The 18296-nt window shown below is 39.2% G+C and overlaps 1 protein-coding gene across 14 annotated transcripts in view; it reads left to right on the plus strand.

Moving 5' to 3' along the window:
• LOC116800539 (lachesin) overlaps window positions 1–18296 on the plus strand; it is a 371289-nt gene that overhangs the window by 256463 nt on the left and 96530 nt on the right. For 13 of the 14 annotated variants that reach the window (XM_032716080.1, XM_032716056.1, XM_032716059.1 and 10 more), the window contains one exon: window positions 6154–6417. In XM_032716080.1, coding sequence (XP_032571971.1) covers window positions 6154–6417 — 264 coding nt within the window. Of the gene's footprint in view, window positions 1–6153; window positions 6418–11525; window positions 14063–18296 lie in introns of those variants that run through there. The other variant, XM_032716107.1, reaches the window with a different exon arrangement.

Genomic DNA, 18296 nt, shown 5'->3' on the forward strand with positions numbered 1-18296 from the left:
AACAAATCATGAAAAAGATTTACTCAGAATTCCAAAAACTCTTCAGCGACCCAAACGAGAAATTAACGTTTACAACAAAAGTTGTAGCAACGATTAGAGGTACTAACATCGACCCTATTTATTCAAGACACTACCATATTCTTATCCAGAAGCACTTAGGAAAGAAGTAGGAAAACAACTACAGGAGTTACTCGAAAATGGGGTCATAAAACCATCACGATCGCCCTACAACTCTCCGATATGGATCGTACCTAAGAAGGTAGATGCATCGGGCCAAAAAAAATTCAGAATGGTGATTAATTAATTTTGTCCTTGCACAGTTAGGAAAAAACAGGTTCTTTTCCGTCATAGATTTAAAAAGCGGTTTCCATCATCCCTTAAGGAAATCCGACATAGAGAAAAGTGATTTTTCAGTGAAGCAGGGTAAATATGAGTTTACGAGATTACCATTTCGGCTCAAAAACGCCCCGTCTTTATTTCAAAGGGCACTAGGCGATATACTTGGAGACAACGTCGGTGTAAGATGCTTCGTCTATATAGACGACATCATCATATTTAGCAAAACAGAAGAACAGCATGCAAGCGACATTAGTAAAATTTTCCGAACTTTAGAAGAGGCAAATATGAAGTTTTAGTTGTACAAGTGCGAATTTTTCAAAAAGGAGGTAGAATTCCTGGGATTTTTTATAGCGGACGGTGGAATTAAAACAAGTCCAGAAAAAGTTAGAGCTATCGCAGAATTCCCTACTTCCAAGACACTTAAAGACCTTCCATCCTTTTTGGGACTTTCAGGGTTTTATAGGCGTTTCATAACTTTGGGACTTTCAGCCCTTTTAAGAGGGGAGGAGGGCCGAGGCCGAATCTCCAAGACTGCTTCAAGCTAAACTCTAATAAGTCTCGATAAAAATGCAATGGACGCTTTTATGAAGCTAATGAAAACTCTTGCATCTGAGGAAGTTATGTTAATTCACCCTGACTTTAAAAAGGAATTCCAACTGACAACGGACGCCTCAGACTATGCGATAGGAGCAGTATTGTCCCAAGAAGATAAACCCATAATGTTTATTTCAAGAACTCTGAGTAGAGCCGAGGAGCAAACAAAAAGGAGATGCTTGCCATTATATGGGCGGTACAGACACTTCGCAATTACCTTTACGGTTCCACTAAAGTAAAGATTTTCACAGACCACGAATCACTCACGTATGCCACAAGTCCCAAAAATTGGAATGACCAAATGAAGCGCTGGAAAGCAATCCTTGAAGAATATAATCATGAACTTTTACACAAGCCAGGTAAATCAAACGTAGTAGCAGACGCATTAAGTAGACCACCCATTCACACAAACGATGAACTAAACACCCTCGCCGCAACAGTTCACAGTAGTAACAGCTCGCCAGAAAAACTAATTTCAATAGCCACGGAGCCACTAAACGTCTTCAAGAATCAAATAATACTGAAAATAGGAAACAAGGCCTCTTATAAATTTGAAATAATTTTTCCAAGCTATCATAGACATACCATAGAGGAACCCTCATTCGATTTTGGAAAACTTGTTGATATCTTAAAAAAACGACTAAACCCTTCTGTTATAAATGGACTTCACCCAGACGAACGCACTTTAGGCCTCCTACAAGAAGTATACCCGCAGCATTTTAGTAAATTCAGGACCAGATTTGCATCAAAAATAGTAACTGACCTAACGTACGAAACGGATCAGGAAAATAAAATAATTAACGAAAACAAAAGAGCTCATCGTAGTGCAAAAGAAAATAAACAGCAAATATTAGAAAACTTCTATTTCCCACAAATTAGAGCTAAAATTGAGAAAATCGTAAAAGAATGCAGCGTCTGTAAAGAACACAAATACGAGAGACATCCGAATAAGCCCGAAATACAGAGAACACCTATACCCCAATATCCAGGTCATATTGTCCATATCGACCTGTACTTGACCTGTAAACAAGTTGTCCTAACCGCGATTGATAAGTTTTCTAAATATGCGCAAGCGAAAATCGTAAAGTCCAGGGCGACCCAACATGTGAAACAACCTCTAGAGGAAGTTCTAAAGAATTTTGGTACACCAAAAATCGTGGTAATAGATAACGAAAAATCGCTAAGTTCAGGTCCAATAATGAGAATGATGCAGGAGAAATATAGTATAGAAGTGTTCAACACTGCACACTACCATATCGCGGCAGACGGACAAATCGAACGTTTTCATTCAACCTTAACTGAAATCATGAGATGTCAAAAGGCAGAAAAACTACATAGTTCCATAAGAGATCTTAGAGGCAAATCTATAATTAAATACAATTACTCCATTTTATGCACTTCTAACAGAAAACCAGTAGATCTATTTTTTGGTAGGAAAGTAGCAAATGATCCTAACCTACAACAAGCAGAAAGACAAGAAACCATTGAAAAACTTATAAATAAACAGGAGAAAGATTTAAAATTCCACAACGAAACAAAAGACTTTGTAAAAACCTATAAGGCAGGCGACGAAATTTTCGTAAAGAACAACAAAAGATTGGGAACCAAGCTGTCATCTAGATACAAGAGAGAAATAGTAAAAGAGGAAAGGAACACAACTGTTTTGACAGAAACAGGAAGATTTATTTACAAAGGACTAATACGAAACTAAAACTTCATTAAGAGGTTCTTACAGGTTCCTACTGGCTGCATCCACAGCTGAAGTACAAATAGTTGATTACACCAATTCCGAAATAGTAACGTTGACGACTGGACTAGCAAAAGTACAGATTGATTGATCTAGAACAATACCAGAACACTCTTGAAAAACTTTACGCCACAGCAAAAACCAAACTAAAATCATATGACGCAATACTACCTTTTATCATTGAGGAAGTTAAGAAATCCCAAACATTAATCGGCAATCTAAGAGTTAAGCATAAGAAGAAAAGGCATATCGAAATGTTAGGTAGCGCATGGAAATGGTTAGCGGGAGTATTGACAAATAATAATAACCAAGTTATTTTAAACAGAGCCATTATAGAAAAGATAAATAACATTACATTACTACAGGCTACCAATAGCATTACCAACAGTCTAAAATATGAGGGAAATGCGCAAAGAGACATGAGTACCACCATTATGTTCCAGCCCCAAATGCTGAAGGAAGAAATGCTGAATCTCAACCGTGCGGTGCAATGGGCAAACGCCTAAATAACCAGTCCTCTGATATTAGGCGAAGAGGAAATTAGATAGATAAAGAAGGTACTAGAATCAGATCAAATGCCATATGTCAATTTCGAAGAAGCACTGCATATAGCGGAGATAAGTATAGCGAGCAATGGTCCAATGTTAATATACGTCATAAAAATTCGCATAACAAATTCCGAACTTTGCAGCGAGATATTGATTAAGCCAATTAGAATCGAACAATATGTCAATAAAATAGAAAGCGAAAATATAATTAAATATAAGGAAAAACTTTTCTCAAAAACTGTAAACTGTAATAAATACAATGAAATAACCATCTGTGAAAATCAAAGCAGCGCAGCACCGACGCCGGCAGCATAGGTGGGTAGGCGAAGTTAGGTAGGGACAAATTTGTCAAACTAAAATCTGTTTTTGCAATCAATTAATATAGACCTTACGGTCCTAACACAAATAAAAAAAATATTTTTTTTATTTAATTGAAACTCCTTTGGAGTTAACTTATTTATTAAGTAATTTTTATTATTTAACATTCAAATTTGATTCAGTCGAATTATTTTGTTATATTCCAATTTGATATTTTTAAAAAATGCGAAATTTTTTTATTTTGTATTACTCAATAGACTCGGAATTCGGGAACATAAGGGCACCATCTGATCTTTTTTTTAATATTTGTAAAATACACATAAAAGTTTTTGAAATATATTAAAAAATAATAAAAACAAATGTGTTTTAAAAAATTTATTGTTAATGTTCACACTATAAACTTGTGCGTACACTTAATGAGTTTAATTCGGGTGTTTGAATCGAACTTAGTGGCTGCTGCAAGTGCTTCGTCTTTTATTCATTATTACATAGGTTTTTACCATCTAATTACATAATGCAGCGCTTGTAAGACGCCGCAGTCTGGGTTGGTAAATGCAGCTGATTTTTATTCATAAATCTATGTCTGAGGCCTATGACCGCGCTAATCACCTCCCGCGTGGTCATATCTCTTAACACTTCGGCAATAGGCCGCTGCAATCGTACTTATCTGTAGTTGCCACTTATGCTGTCCCGTGACATGTTTATTGCAGCCCATAAATAGAACATATTTATAGTTTGCCTACTTGTGTCTAAACACATATTTAGACATTCTCCGGGGGGAAAAGTGTACGGCCAGTAGTCGTCTCTCATTTATGCGTTGACTGCGTTATAGATGGCGTTGCAGCTCCAGATGGTTTTGCATTAAGTGGACAAATGAAAGTAGTGCTTTCTCATTATAGTTTTATGTAAATAGTGAATGTTATATATATTACACATAATTAATTATCAACATAAATATGTAAACGGTAGCTGATTCGAGCGGCGATTTTAACAAACGAAATAAAAAAACTTTAAAATTATAATAGTCACAGCGTAAATTGTTAATTATTATTTAGTACGCACACATATACACGCTCTGGTCCATTGTTTTTACTCACACAAGCAGGCAAATTCTATTTTTAGATTTCTTACGGTCTCAGCATAAGCAAGCGGACAAAGAGCAATTTTGACCATAAACAAAAAGTGGCTGCATAGTGTCAAAGCAATGTATGGCCGCTATGCATCTTGTTATTCTAGTGTCTTTGATCTGGCCATGTCCGTCTGTCCGTATGAATATTTTTATTATTGGATATTTTTTCTAATTATATTAGTCGTTTAAATTTCTATCGATTTGCCAAAAAACTTTTTGCCACGCTCACTCTTCCGCCATAAAGCTGCTAATCAGTCACGCCCACACTTTTGAAGAATTTTTAAATTTTTTCTTATTTTATTCCCCAACATCTATCGGATATCCTAGAAAAGTGAGCTGAGTAAAGGGTATCTGATAGTCGGGGATCTCGACTATTGAATTCTCTCATTTCTTTTTAAGTTTTGTGGTGGTTTATTCAATTTGTTTGGTTACTGTTTTAGTCACCAAATTTTGTTTTGTTAAATGCGTGCGTATTTTATTTGTTCACTGTTTTTTTGACTTCGTGGTAAAACTTAATTTAATGATGTTTTTTCTTGCTTTTGTTTGATAGAAGAAGTCACAAATGCATTATGTTATATCCCGTATATTGTTTTTCTTCCCCATAAACATTTGGTGACCCCACGCGGTCGCAACTTTTATCGGAGTGTTAGTGCTTAATATCGCTTGAACTGGAGTATGTAGATTTAGGCCACATGTCTCTTGTAAAAAAGGAACTATCGGTACCACAATTATCTTTTGCTACCATTGCGTACATAAGTAGAAGAGCACAAGCACAAAGCTTCTGGTCGTGTTTGATGGCTCTGTCAAAACGACTTCTGGCAGCTCTCTAAACAACTTACTTCCTGCAGGCCCACCAACCAGAAACCGCCCAAAACTACCATGCCCACACTTTTGAAAAATGTTTTGGTTTTTCTTCGATTTATTGTTTGTGTTACCAATTTCTATCAGTTTACCAAAACCAGTTTGGTCACGCACCTCCTTTTTATTCCCCAATATCTATCGATATCACAGAAAAAATTTTGAAATTTAAATGTCGTATTTTCACCAGCTGAGTAACGGGTATCTGATAGTCCTAGAAATCGAAATCGACTATATCATACTCTCTTGTATTTTATTTTGTAGACAAGCTTTTGCTTAGGTAGTCTGCATCTTGGAATAAACCATAGCATAGGTGACTTATTGGCTGTCTTTCCAGTAAACAGGTATTTTGTCATATATTATAGATCGCTTTTCAAGTGTTTTTGGGTTTTAATATTTTGAAATTTATAATAACAGTAAATTCATTTACAAAAGCCAATATGGTGAGTTAAACGGTGTATAAGATCCGAGCAGAAATAAAAGATAAAACAAAAAAATAAACGTATTAGACATTGTTACGAAAAATTTAGTCAACTAAAACCAAAGAGATCCAATCCCAATATCTATGACCTTTGCTGTTTTATTGTATCCTATAATAATCATTCCATAATGTCTTGCAGAGCTACGGCTGCCCCCAAAGTTGACTACGACACCAACACCTTACATGCAAACAACAGGAAAATCGCGGCGGAAGCACCCAGCAAGTCACAAGAAGGGCCTAAACGAAGTGTTACGATTTCAGGAAACGCATTTCGCAAATCAAATTCAACAGGAGAACGAAGAACATAACGAAGGGCTTGATTTGTTAAAGTTCACTAACAGTGAAAATTCTAATATCGCTTTAGAAAGTGGACACATCAACAGCATGATAAACAGAGAGGACGGTACGTTTTAATTTACATTGTTATAAAAGAAAATAATGAAAATGTAGGAAATTCATGCAATTGGTCAACATTGGATAAATAAGATATAGATTGCAATTATATGGAATATATTTTTTTTAATCGTGTTCGACACGAAGATCAAAGATATAAGACCGTTTCCCCAACGATCCCTTTATTAGACCTTTTTTATAGCCGTCACTCGTAGAGTAAAAGGGTATACTAACAAAGAGAAGGAAGCGTTTCCGACCATAATAAGTATGTAAATTAAACCGAATACGTTTGTATTATTAAATGGTTCTTTTATTAGAGCCAACTGCTCTGACTGCCAACTGGAGTTTCATGCCCTCAACAGTCACCCAGCACGCACATGCCCGCCTCGCATTACGCTGACCCTTGCACGCCGCTTTCGCTAAAGCGAAATGCGTTACTGGGCTGGCGCAGCGTCGTCGATTTTATTGTTGGCACATCCGGTCCTGGATGGCATTTCGGCGGGATTTGCCTGTATGAACGCCCTATTCTCAGGAGCTATAAAAGCTATGCATTTTAGATTAAGCATGCATCTTCCAGGGGCATCGATTCAAGTTTGTTTTCAAGTGTTGTCACGCCCACTCTACCGCCTACAAACCATACAGATTTGCATCGCTCACACTTTTGCAAATGTTGTGTTATTTTTTTTTTTTTTAAATTTATATAATTCTTGTCAATTTTTATCGATCTGCCAAAAAACAATTTTGCCACGCACAACACTATGCCCACAAAGCGACCAAAACTGCCACGGCCACATTTTTGACCCTTTTTTGATAGTTTTTTATATATTTCTTAGTCTTGTAAATTTCTATAGACTTGCCAATAAACTTTTTGGAACGCGCACTCTGAGTATGATTAAAAACTAACATAAGAATTCGGTCCCGGTTCAACTCCAGGCCTCTGGTCCGCAGCAGAACTGCTGGCAGAAGGCCAGGTCAGCACTTCTGTGTCAGGCCGATCACTCGCTCCGCGAGTGCTCCGTGCGGGCTCCGGGCAATTGCACCTGGAGTACGCGATCAGCAGTTTGTTTAGTGCCTGCAATTCAGCAGTTTCACTCCGTGAGAACTGCATGTGTTAACTTTTCCGCCTTTTAAGAGGTCGCCGTCCCGGTAAACCACTTGTTCCACATCATTGTTAGCTCCTGGCTTTGTATGGCTCCTGGTCTTTAGGTGGTGGTAGCTCAACCAAATGGTGGAGCACAATAGGAAGGCAGCAAATATGGCGGAGGAACTGCTTGGGAGGGACCCCAAGGTGAGTTTCTCTCTAAGAGTCCCGATGTGGTGAAGGTTCCTCTGACTTAGTTCGTGGAGAAGTGGAAGGCTTAACCTATTCTGATGAGTCGTGACGTTTACAACGGCGATGACCGACACTGCACGTTTTTTATCTGAATTTCCTAGCTGATTAATGTACCAAGTGCCATTGAGGGCTACCTTTTCGGTGTATGTTACCAGGTAGGTACATGACACTTTCTCGTCTTTCCCTTGGCTGTCGGTTATGGTCATGGTCACGTTGGCATCATTCACAATGAGAGTGCCGTGATCCACAATGGTCACCGAATCCAGGTGGCCGGGAAGTGTAGAACAGTGTGCAAAGGCCACGGAGATTATCAGTTGAACGGAAGTGCCATTCTGCAGTTCTTTGCAGAAAGTGGCGCCAACCGTCGTCTTACAGTTCCCGATGTTAATGTTCCGAGATCTGCCGCCACCAGATTTCCGTCCTCAAAGTTCAAGATCTTGTTGTTGTGCTGGACCGGGAAGATTGTAATTTTCTTACATTTAATCTTAGGGTTAGGGAATTTAATTAAAAAATGTAAAATTTCTGAATTTTGGAATACGCTTATGCTAGATACTTCTAGAAGCTCAATTAGACTAATGTCAATAGGATGTCTGTCTCTAAATTCGCCAGTATCGGTTTCGATTCAATCGTGTTTGGAATTTGATATTTAATTCTGTTTGGCTTTCTTCTGTTCTTATTAACTGCTCTTGGTTGAATTTTATTTCTTCCCAGTCGTTAAAGTCGGGGTACCGGCAATGACCTTCAGTTGGTTGTTGTTGTTAGTTTTTGAGAATACCTTTTCGCCAACTTGATAGTCCTTGTAGGTTCTATCTTTATTTACTTGGTCAAGGGTCTCTTTCTGTGCCTGTTTAATTTTTTTGCTGACTTTCCCTTCGAATCCCGCAGACTTCGAGTGGATAATTTCTATCGGTTTTTCATTAGTAACTGAGTGAATTGAATTTGTTGTACTTGTTGGTTGCCAACAGAATCAATTCGGTTGAGTCATTTAGGCCGGTTTCCAGCTGTAATCATCTGGCTATTTCTGCCAGGGTACTATGAAACCTTTCTACCTGACCGTTTGAGGTGCTGTGTAGAGGCGGTTTGTTGGAAATGGCGATATTAAAATGATTTAGTAACATTGTTTTAATATTTCATTATCGCAGTAAATGGTTTTTATTTTTGGAAAGAAATTTATTATGTGTAATAGGGGAGATTTTACGTCCACAATAGCCCTCGATGCGATGGCCTGCACTGTGGCAAATTTCGAAAATTTATCAATGCACGTAAGAAAAATGGTTCCATCTGTTGAAAAAATTTTGATGTGGAGGATTTCCCCCACATAGGAAGGAATCAGTGTTTCTGCTACCCCTTGCTTGGGTGGATGACGTTTGTATTTAGCGATCTTGCAGTTCAAAGTTGTTTAGTAAAAAAAAAAGTAGTTTGGAAAAAGTAGTCCCTCAAGATTTGCTTTACGTTTTCTTGTGCTGCTCGGTGAGCTCTGTTATAACAATTTACCTCTGCTCAGATGTATCCGTTATGTCCTGCACAAAGCTTTTCACATGCTTGAAAGAGGTGCTTGGGAACAATTCAACTAATCGGTGCTGGACAAATGCCAAGATCGGTAGGGAGCAATGTACTGAGTTAACTTCTTCAGCATTTACCACGTCTTGTAAAGCACTAAGCAGATTTTCTCGGTCAGGAATTTTTATAATGTGTCTCACCTTGCTTTTAAACCAGATGAATGTGTCCACTGAGAAACTGTTTTCTTCTTCAATTATTATTTTATTCCTGAAACAGTTTACCGGGTTGTCTGTTGTGTCAATGGTGTATGTAAGTGACTGTTCGCTATGTATGGTTGCTACATCCGATTCTTGTTCGTCTTTTAGAACATTTATGTTCTGGGGAGACAATGCGTCTGCAACAAGATTTTCTTTTCCTGGCTTGTAGACCAATTTGCCACCGTGATCATCGATTATTCCCTTCCAGCGCTTTAGTTTCGCGTTAGCTTTTTTATCCGAGACGGCAAAGGTAAGTGGTTGGTGATCGGTGAAGTTTATAAGTAGTTTCGGAGATTTTTCAGTGCCCAAACTAGAGCGAGGAGCTTTCGCTCGTTGGTTGCATAATTTTTTTCACTACCTCTAAGGGCGCGTGATCGGGCGGCCATCCTGAGATAGTACTGCTCCTAGACCAAAACCTGACGCATCCGTTGTCAAATCGAATTCTGTTCTTTTGTCAAATCGATGTCGATTTTCCTTGACTGATATTTGCTTGCTTTTCCATTTTCTTCCTTTAGGATATTCGTTAAAGGCCTTGCGATTATCGCAAAGTCTTTTATAAAGCACCTATAGTAGCTTGCTAGTCCCAGATATTATCTGAGTTCGAAAAGCGTTTTAGGTAGGTGGAATTCTTTTATGGCTTTGACCTTTTCAGGTGAAGTTCGTAGACCCCCTTGCGACACTATGAACCCCAGGTATTCAACGCTCTTTTTGAAGAACTTTGATTTTTCTTGGGATACTCGCATGCCTGCTTTCAGGAGTTTAGTTAAAACCCACTCCAAGTCTTTAACGCGATCTTCTTTTGTTTTAGAGAATATTATAACGTCATCGACATACACGTAGCATATCTTTGAAATTCCTTCTCTTAGGACATCGTCGATGGCTGAAATGCTTGGGGCATTCTTAAATGCCGTATTTTCTCTGTCCTTTTCTGCCAGCTCTATCTGGTGAAAGCCTGACTTAAGATCAAGTGTCGTAAAAAAATTGGACTCTCCCATATTTGACAGTATTGTCGAAATTGTTGGGATAGGGTATTTATCGTCGACTGTTCTCTGCTTTAGTTTCCTAAAATCAATAACTAGTCGTTTCTTTTTTTGTTTTGTTCTGTTCCCTTTTTGTCTACAACCCAGGTCGGGTTGTTGTAAGGAAATTTGGATGGCCTTATTACGCCGTCCTTTAGAAGTTGTTTAACCTCTGCATTGACGAATTCGGTCACACCCATGGGATGCGGGTATGATTTTGAGTATACCGGCTCCCCATCTGTCTTAATTGTGGCGATAGGTTTTATATTGAATGGTAATGCCTCGTCTGGGTCAGCGAAGGCTTTGTGATTTATAACTATCATTTTATCGAACGAGTTTTTAATAGCAAGAGGGACGTCTTCATCATCGATTTTAATGAAGTTAACGTTTTCCGCCCTAGCAAACTGGATCTTTTCAGTTCCGTTCCTAGTATTTATAACATTTCTAGTTAAATCAAGTTTCGCATTTACTTGTTTGAGTAAGTCGAGAACAATAATACCGTCAAAGTCTTAAAGATTTTTAGAATAAAAAGGGTGTTTTTACGTTAAACACCGAAACTATACTTTTTTTTCCATTTTGATATAGCCATGAATTGACTTTACAGTAAAGGGTTTTTCTGCCGCCACGATGCCTTTCAGCCCCGGGAGTGGAGTAATATAATTTTTTGAGCTAACGCCAATGCTTATGGCAAGTCCCGCGGTTGTGCCGGAAAAACGGCAATTTTTAATGATTTTTTTTAAGCCAGATATGAACGCATGTAAAGCGTCATCCCTGTGGTGCTCATTAAGGACGTCCGCTGCGGCTGCGTCGTGTGTCATTACTGTTTTGTTTGTAAGAAGCGTTAGCTTCCGTTCTATCTCATCATAGTATTTGAGTAGGGGTAGTTCTCCCTGCCTCGACAAACATAATTCTTGTTTTATTACGTGAGCCGGAGTTTTGTCCGCATACGTAAAGTCTAATCGCGCTATTATGGCGTGGAAATTAAATACCGTCTTACTTTATTTTTAAGGATTCCGATGGCCTGATAATGTCGGCTGCTACCTTCGAAAGGCGCAAAGTAATTTTCATGTTTACCGTCAAATTCTGGAACAGACTTGACCATATCAAGAGGCTCACTACACTTAATTTTTGGATTCAATTCGATTTCCTGGAATGTCCGGATGTTCGGGTTTTTATCTTTAAGTAAGCTTAACTCCCCCATAATTGTGGTTAATTATGCTTCGAATAGTTCTTCCTGCCTTTGAAGTGCGCAGTTCTATTTTTTACTGGCACTTTTCCGTGTAAAAGTTCTAGGACTTCTTCGTCTGAGGAAATGTTCCCAGTACAGTTTTTATGTAAAACAAAATTTTGCAGGTGTTATAGAATTAAATCAAGAGTTTGTAGAATATTAATTATAAGTATTTGTTGTATTTCCTAGCGAGAGTTAAATATCAAATTAATTTGTGATTTGCTAAAATTTCAACTCCACAACTTGCTGGATATCATTTATTTGGAGTATTTTTTTTATTTTGCATTTTCTAGCACATGAGAATTTATTGTATTTATTAAGTTTTAAGCTCACAATTTGTTAAATATTTTTTACTTATTGGCGAACTTTTGGACAAAAAGCCTACTCACATGTTAATAAATTCATTTAATTGTCGAGGTGTTTTGCGGACGTCTTTCTTTCGCCACCAGTACTGCCGCTGTCGTCGCTGCCGATATCGCTGCTGCCTATATATGTGGTTATTTAGAATTTTCCACTTTGTTGAAAGTTGGGACTTGTGTTTTTTCCTTTCGGGTGATTTTTTTGATTCGATCTATCTTTATTTTTGTGATTTTAATTTTTTCACTTTTTTTTCTTTTCACTTCGGGTGATTGTTTTTTGTCCGCGAATTCCGTCTCGCATGAGTCCGATTTCTTCGGTTACATTTGGCCGTGCAACTTAGTGTTACAATAACTATTTAAACCGATGCAAGTTCCAGTTCGCACAGGATCCGAATCAATTTTATAATTTCGTTAACACTAAGCGCAAAACAATGTCCTACCCTTCCTCCCTATTTTTAGCAAATATTATTATTATCAGATCAGGCCTATTGCCGATCCACTTGCAAAGGTATTTCAAACATATGCAACATTACCTCATTCCGAACAGCCACACTCTTACGCGGTATCAAAGTCAATTTTGTGATTCCTCTCCATAAAAAGCTAACAAATTGGATGCAAGCACTTACAGAGGAATCTCTAAATTGTCAGCGACCCTAAGCTTTTTTGAATATGTTATCACTCCCCATTTTCTCTGTCCAGACGCATGTTCAGTTTCCACTAAGGCGTGTGTTCACCCGGTTTACGCATCAGTAGATGAATTGCTCGAAGGCTGTGTTTCCACAGTCCTGCCGCTCTCGTTGTCCTGTTCGGTGAGGTGTGCGCTGTTGGGCTAGGAATATCTACCGTACGCGGACTCACAGTAGCCAACGGCTGCGTCTTTTATGTAATCGTCAGGCGAAACGACACCGCGTTAGCCTCATGACTGCTTTGACTGATCGGGCCGGAACCACGCCTGCTCGGTTCTTACGAACTCTTTAGGCAAATGCCCGATCAATCCCAACACGCATCCTGTTCCTTGCTAGAATTGGAACCGAATGTTCAAATACTAACGGACTCGCAAAGATCTGGTCTCGAATCGTGGTGTAGCAAGGCGTCTAAACCTGACCGTGCTTTGTCCTAATGGACCTCATCTGCCTATTTCTAAATCCGGTCACTTGCCTCGACACTAACGTCTCGACGTAGCGATCTTGCTTCTTGTTGGCTTTCGCTACTTAAGCTCCCTAGCTGCTTGCGTTGCTTCGAGTCGTTTGCATGCATTCTTATTATCCTCAACTTTGCACCGCTTCCAGCGCTCAGACTGCTTATATAGGCTTCCCTTAACCGATATTCCTCGATGTCTCCACTATCCAAATCCAAGGTCGACTGCTTGAAGGGGTGGAGGTCTTGCTCGCACTGACCCTAACACTAACTACACATTACTATGAAAATATACTAAGATTTTAGTGTGCATTCGACAAAACTTGAGTGCTAGTTATCGTAACTGGAAAAAATCGTACATACATTCAAAGAATGTGCATTTAAAAAATTATAGGATGCAGAATTAAGATCAAGGAAATGGATAAAAAGAAAAGAGAACAGCGGAAAATTTTTGGAGAGCCACAAATGCTGTTCAGTTCGCCTATAGCCCACCCTACCTACGATCACCTGCCGATAGAGCATGGCTTCCCTTCCCTTTAAACAACCTTCGACCGCGGTAACATCAGCTAAATAATGTTATTGCTGTTTTAGAATTTTATTGTTTAATCACTTATTCGCGTTAATAGATAAATGTTTATATTGTATGCAAAAGTTACAAATTTAATAAAGGGATAGTATCTGGATAAATTATATACAATTGTATACTATTATATTCAAATGTGTAAAAAAAACGTTTAGTAATTTCAATTAGAACTAGGGTATAAGTTAATGTAAACAGATGATTTCCTTAATATACGAATAAAAATTAAATTTAAATTTTAATTCGTTGATTTCTTTTCAAAGTAGGGTTAAAGCATTTTAATATACTATGCATAGCTGATTTACTTCATTTACATATATTTCTTTCTTTTAGGTTTTTCGTTACTGCAATAAATTAAATAAAAATGATAAAAAAAACTGCAAAAAGATTGTTAACGAAAAAATTTGTTTGAGGCTTATTCAATACACTAAATCAAATTTTTTCAAATTTCATAAAGGGTTTTACGATTTATGTATATATATATATATACATTTTTAGATATGTATGGGTGTGAAAACTACTCATGGCAACTTATCCATCGGAGAAAGATCGATCTTCCTGACACCGCAAGGCTTAAAATTACACAAATCCACACATAGTCGTTGTACCAAATCGGTTTTAAAGTTGTTCACGCCAGAAGGGCGCAAACAGTCGAGCGGCAGTGTAAGCGGCCAATGCTTGTACTCGAAGCTTCTCCACGGCTCGCAAGCACCGCTGCTCGCGCTCTCCTTCTCTTCTCTCGCTCTCCTCCCTTCCCGCAATGTATTCACCACTCCGCGGTCCCGCGGTATTTCTACTGTTAATGTTAAGGTAGTCTTAAGTTACAAGTGCGCGAATAAAGATCGGAATTTTCGTGAAGTCGATCCCGAGTGTTTCATTTCAGGGAAAAAAATCAGCAGCAGCCGCAGCCACCACCACCCCAGGATTTTTCCGCCCACTCCACTTCATGGTCCTTCGAGCCGGATGAGCTCTGATCCTGCCAGCGCTCCTTGCGGAAAATTCAAGATAAGTACGGCTTTAAATCCTATTCCGTCCGTGGTCGCCATTTTCGTTTTTTCCGACGGCGTTTATTCTTTCCGTCCATCCGTATCAAGTGAAAAGTGAAAATATATAAGTACATGCGCCCAGCCACCGTGATTACTTTTTTTTAAGTGCATAAACAAGCACTTTGCCAATACCGGCCTCCTAATTCGTCTCACGGTGCTCCGCTGATATGCAAGCGCATGTACATATATATATATACACACTGTCCAAAATTCACTGTTATCGTCCGCTGCTAAACTGCTGTTTTTTTTGTGTGCCTCAATAAAATATACAACCGAATACAAATACAACAATAAAATACAATCCACAAATACAACTAAATTAAATTAAATATACACATATATATTAAATATATACTTATTGTAAATTAAATATACACATACATATATTTACCAAATATATTCACATACAAAATATTCCAAATAAAGTTCACATACACACAAATATACATAGCAATATACATACATTACGACATATCCATTGTCAGACAGAGATTCCAAAGATATTCACATACACACAGTCGCGACTTACACAGACTGTCCAAGTGCAAGTTCTTTCGTCTCCTCTTTGTTCATTATTGCCCTGACAAAAAAAACCAGCGCATAGCGACGAGAGAATACCCTATTGTCGAGACATAAAATAAAATAAATAAGTCCGACGATAAAATTTAAAAATAAATAATTTTAATAATAAAAAAAAAAAGGGAAAGAAACGATTGTTTTAATTATTATTATTATTGATTATTATTTAATAATTATTTAACCCAAATAATAATTTTTTTTTTAAAAAGCTATTTCTGGCTCCCATTTCTGGTTCCTAAATTAAAATAATAAAATTGTGGTCCTAAATCCGGTAGCTATTTTTATAAATTTAAACTTGAATTTTCTAGCTATTTTCCATATATTAGCTATTTTTTTTTCGGGATTTCCAGTCGATAGCGATTTTTTATAAATCCTTGGCTATTTTCCAGACTCCAGCCGGTAGCTATTTTTATAAATTTAAACTTGAATTTTCTAGCTATAGCTAGCTATTAGCTAGCCAATTTCTAGCTATTTTCTAGCTATTTTCTATATATTAGCTATTTTTTGGGATTTCCAGTCGATAGCGATTTTTTTATAAATCCTTGGCTATTTTCCAGACTCCAGCTGGTAGCAATTTTTTAGCGATTTTTTCAGAAATTGCAATTCATAGTTTTTGTTTTTATATAAATTTGAGCTATTGTTTTTCTGGACCACCAATATAGCTATATCTTCTTGTGGACTTCACTCTAGCTGTTGGTTTTCTTTTGTGAATCCTCCTAGCTATTTTTTTCACACTGAATTTTAGCTATATTGTGCTTCATTTAAGCTTTTTTCCAGTTGATTGAAATCTATTGGGCCTTATTTCACAAAGACTGCGATTTTTGTTTCTTTCGTGCTCCAATCTCCAGATCCCAATTGCAACTTTCTCCCGAATTCCGACGGGATCCTTTGTCCATCCAGATTTTTGGTGCCCTCCGTGTCTGGTTCTTTTTTTCTCAATTCCACACTTTTTTTGTTTGCGGCGTGCAGGCCTTCTTGACTTCCTTCTCTTAGGGCATAGCTGAGCATGCCCCTAGAGGGAGACAAGAAAAAGACCACCGCACCTGGAAAAGAACAAAAGTTCAACCCGCAATCTCCGCTATCCACTCGCGGTAAGCCAGCACCCAAGTCCGTTAGTCCTAGGGTCAAACCCGCGACTCCCACTCCGAAAGCAAAGGGTTTGCCATCGACCAGTTCGAAGACAACTCCTAGGTTGGTCATTTCCCGACCAGTGACGCGAGCGTCTAGTGAGTCTCTCTATCGAGAAAATCCGAGAGTCCCTCCGCTGTCGGGACTGATTTCCTCCGCGTCACACGCTCTAACACAAGACAAATGGCATCCTCTGAGCAGCCAACGCCCGCAAACGCAGCGTTGCATAAATTCATCGCCGTCAGCGATCGCGTAAGCCTTTTCGAAGCGAAGATCAACACTCCTGATCAAGCCTCTCCGTCCCTACACACGTTACAAGTCCGTCTGCAACAGGTGCGAGCCTTATGGGACAAAGTGGAAAGAGAGTACGAAACATGCTCTGACCTAATGGCCCAAGAAGGATCCCTCGACACAGTGCCTATTCTCCAGGCCAAGTATGACTACTGCTACTCAGTATACGAGTCATGTGCAGCACAAATTGGCGAAACAATCGACAGAGCAACGCCTCAAGTCGCGCAAGCACCCTCTCAGCCGCTAATTTCGTCCGGCTGCCGCTTACCTCCATGCGACACGGAAGTCTTCGATGGCGACTACCTCCGATGGCCCACTTTCCGGGACCTATTCACGGCAATTTACGTAAACAACCCCAGGTTGACTCCGGTCGAGAAGCTATTCCACCTCCTTACCAAAACAAGTGGCGAAGCAAAAGCCATCGTGGCGAAATCTCCTCTCACGAATGATGGTTTTGCTTCGGCTTGGGAGGCGCTTCGAGATCGGTTCCAAAATAAGCGACTTTTAGTCAACAGCCAGCTCAAGCTTCTTTTTAACTTGAGCTCAATTTCACAAGAATCTGGTCATGCTCTAAAAGAGCTACAATCCACGATTCAGGGGTGTTTAATAGCACTAGAGCATTCCCAGGTATCCACAGAGAACTGGGATTGTATCTTGGTTTTCCTTTGCGCGAGCAAGCTGCCCAAGCAGACCCTGTCCTTATGGGAACAGTCGCTAACTGCCAAATCCGAGATCCCAGCTTGGGATGAAATGAATGCCTTCCTGAGCGAAAGGTATCGGACATTGGAAGCCATCGAAGATATAAAACCGACTCAGGCAGTTCCAAAAAGGCTTCAATCCTTCGAGACAAAGGTCAGCACCAAACAGAAAGGGTGTGACTTAAGTTCTAAGGAGAACCATCCGGTAAGATTGTGCCCGCGTTTTCTTCAAATGTCTGTTGACTCGCGCTCCGGGTATATCAAAAAGAAGCAGCTATGTCTGAATTGTTTTGCCAGAGGTCATCAGCTACGTGACTGCACAAGCACGCACAGCTGCTTTACATGTAAGGGCAGGCACCATACGCTGCTGCATCGCAGCCCCCCAAATTCCGAACATGCGAGTTCCTCAACCTCGCCCCCTACACAACAACTTCCGAGACCCTCTAGCAGAAATGCATCGGCAAGCACCTCACCGGTGCAAACTTTTTTCGCGTCCGGCACTTCAGCCGTCCTACTGAGCACAGCGATGATTGACGTGTGCCATTTGGGGACGAACTACCGAGCCCGAGCCTTAATCGACTCGGGATCCGAGGCGACGTTCGTTTCAGAACGCCTGTTCAACCTCATCAAGTTGCCATTCCGCAACACCCAGACCCAAGTCTCCGGGTTAAATCATTCAGTCTCCGCGAAATCCTCGAAGCTGTGTCACTTCGGGATTCGCTCCCCTACTAAGC

Source organism: Drosophila sechellia, chromosome 2L (assembly GCF_004382195.2).
Source record: "Drosophila sechellia strain sech25 chromosome 2L, ASM438219v1, whole genome shotgun sequence".
NCBI lineage: Eukaryota > Metazoa > Arthropoda > Insecta > Diptera > Drosophilidae > Drosophila > Drosophila sechellia.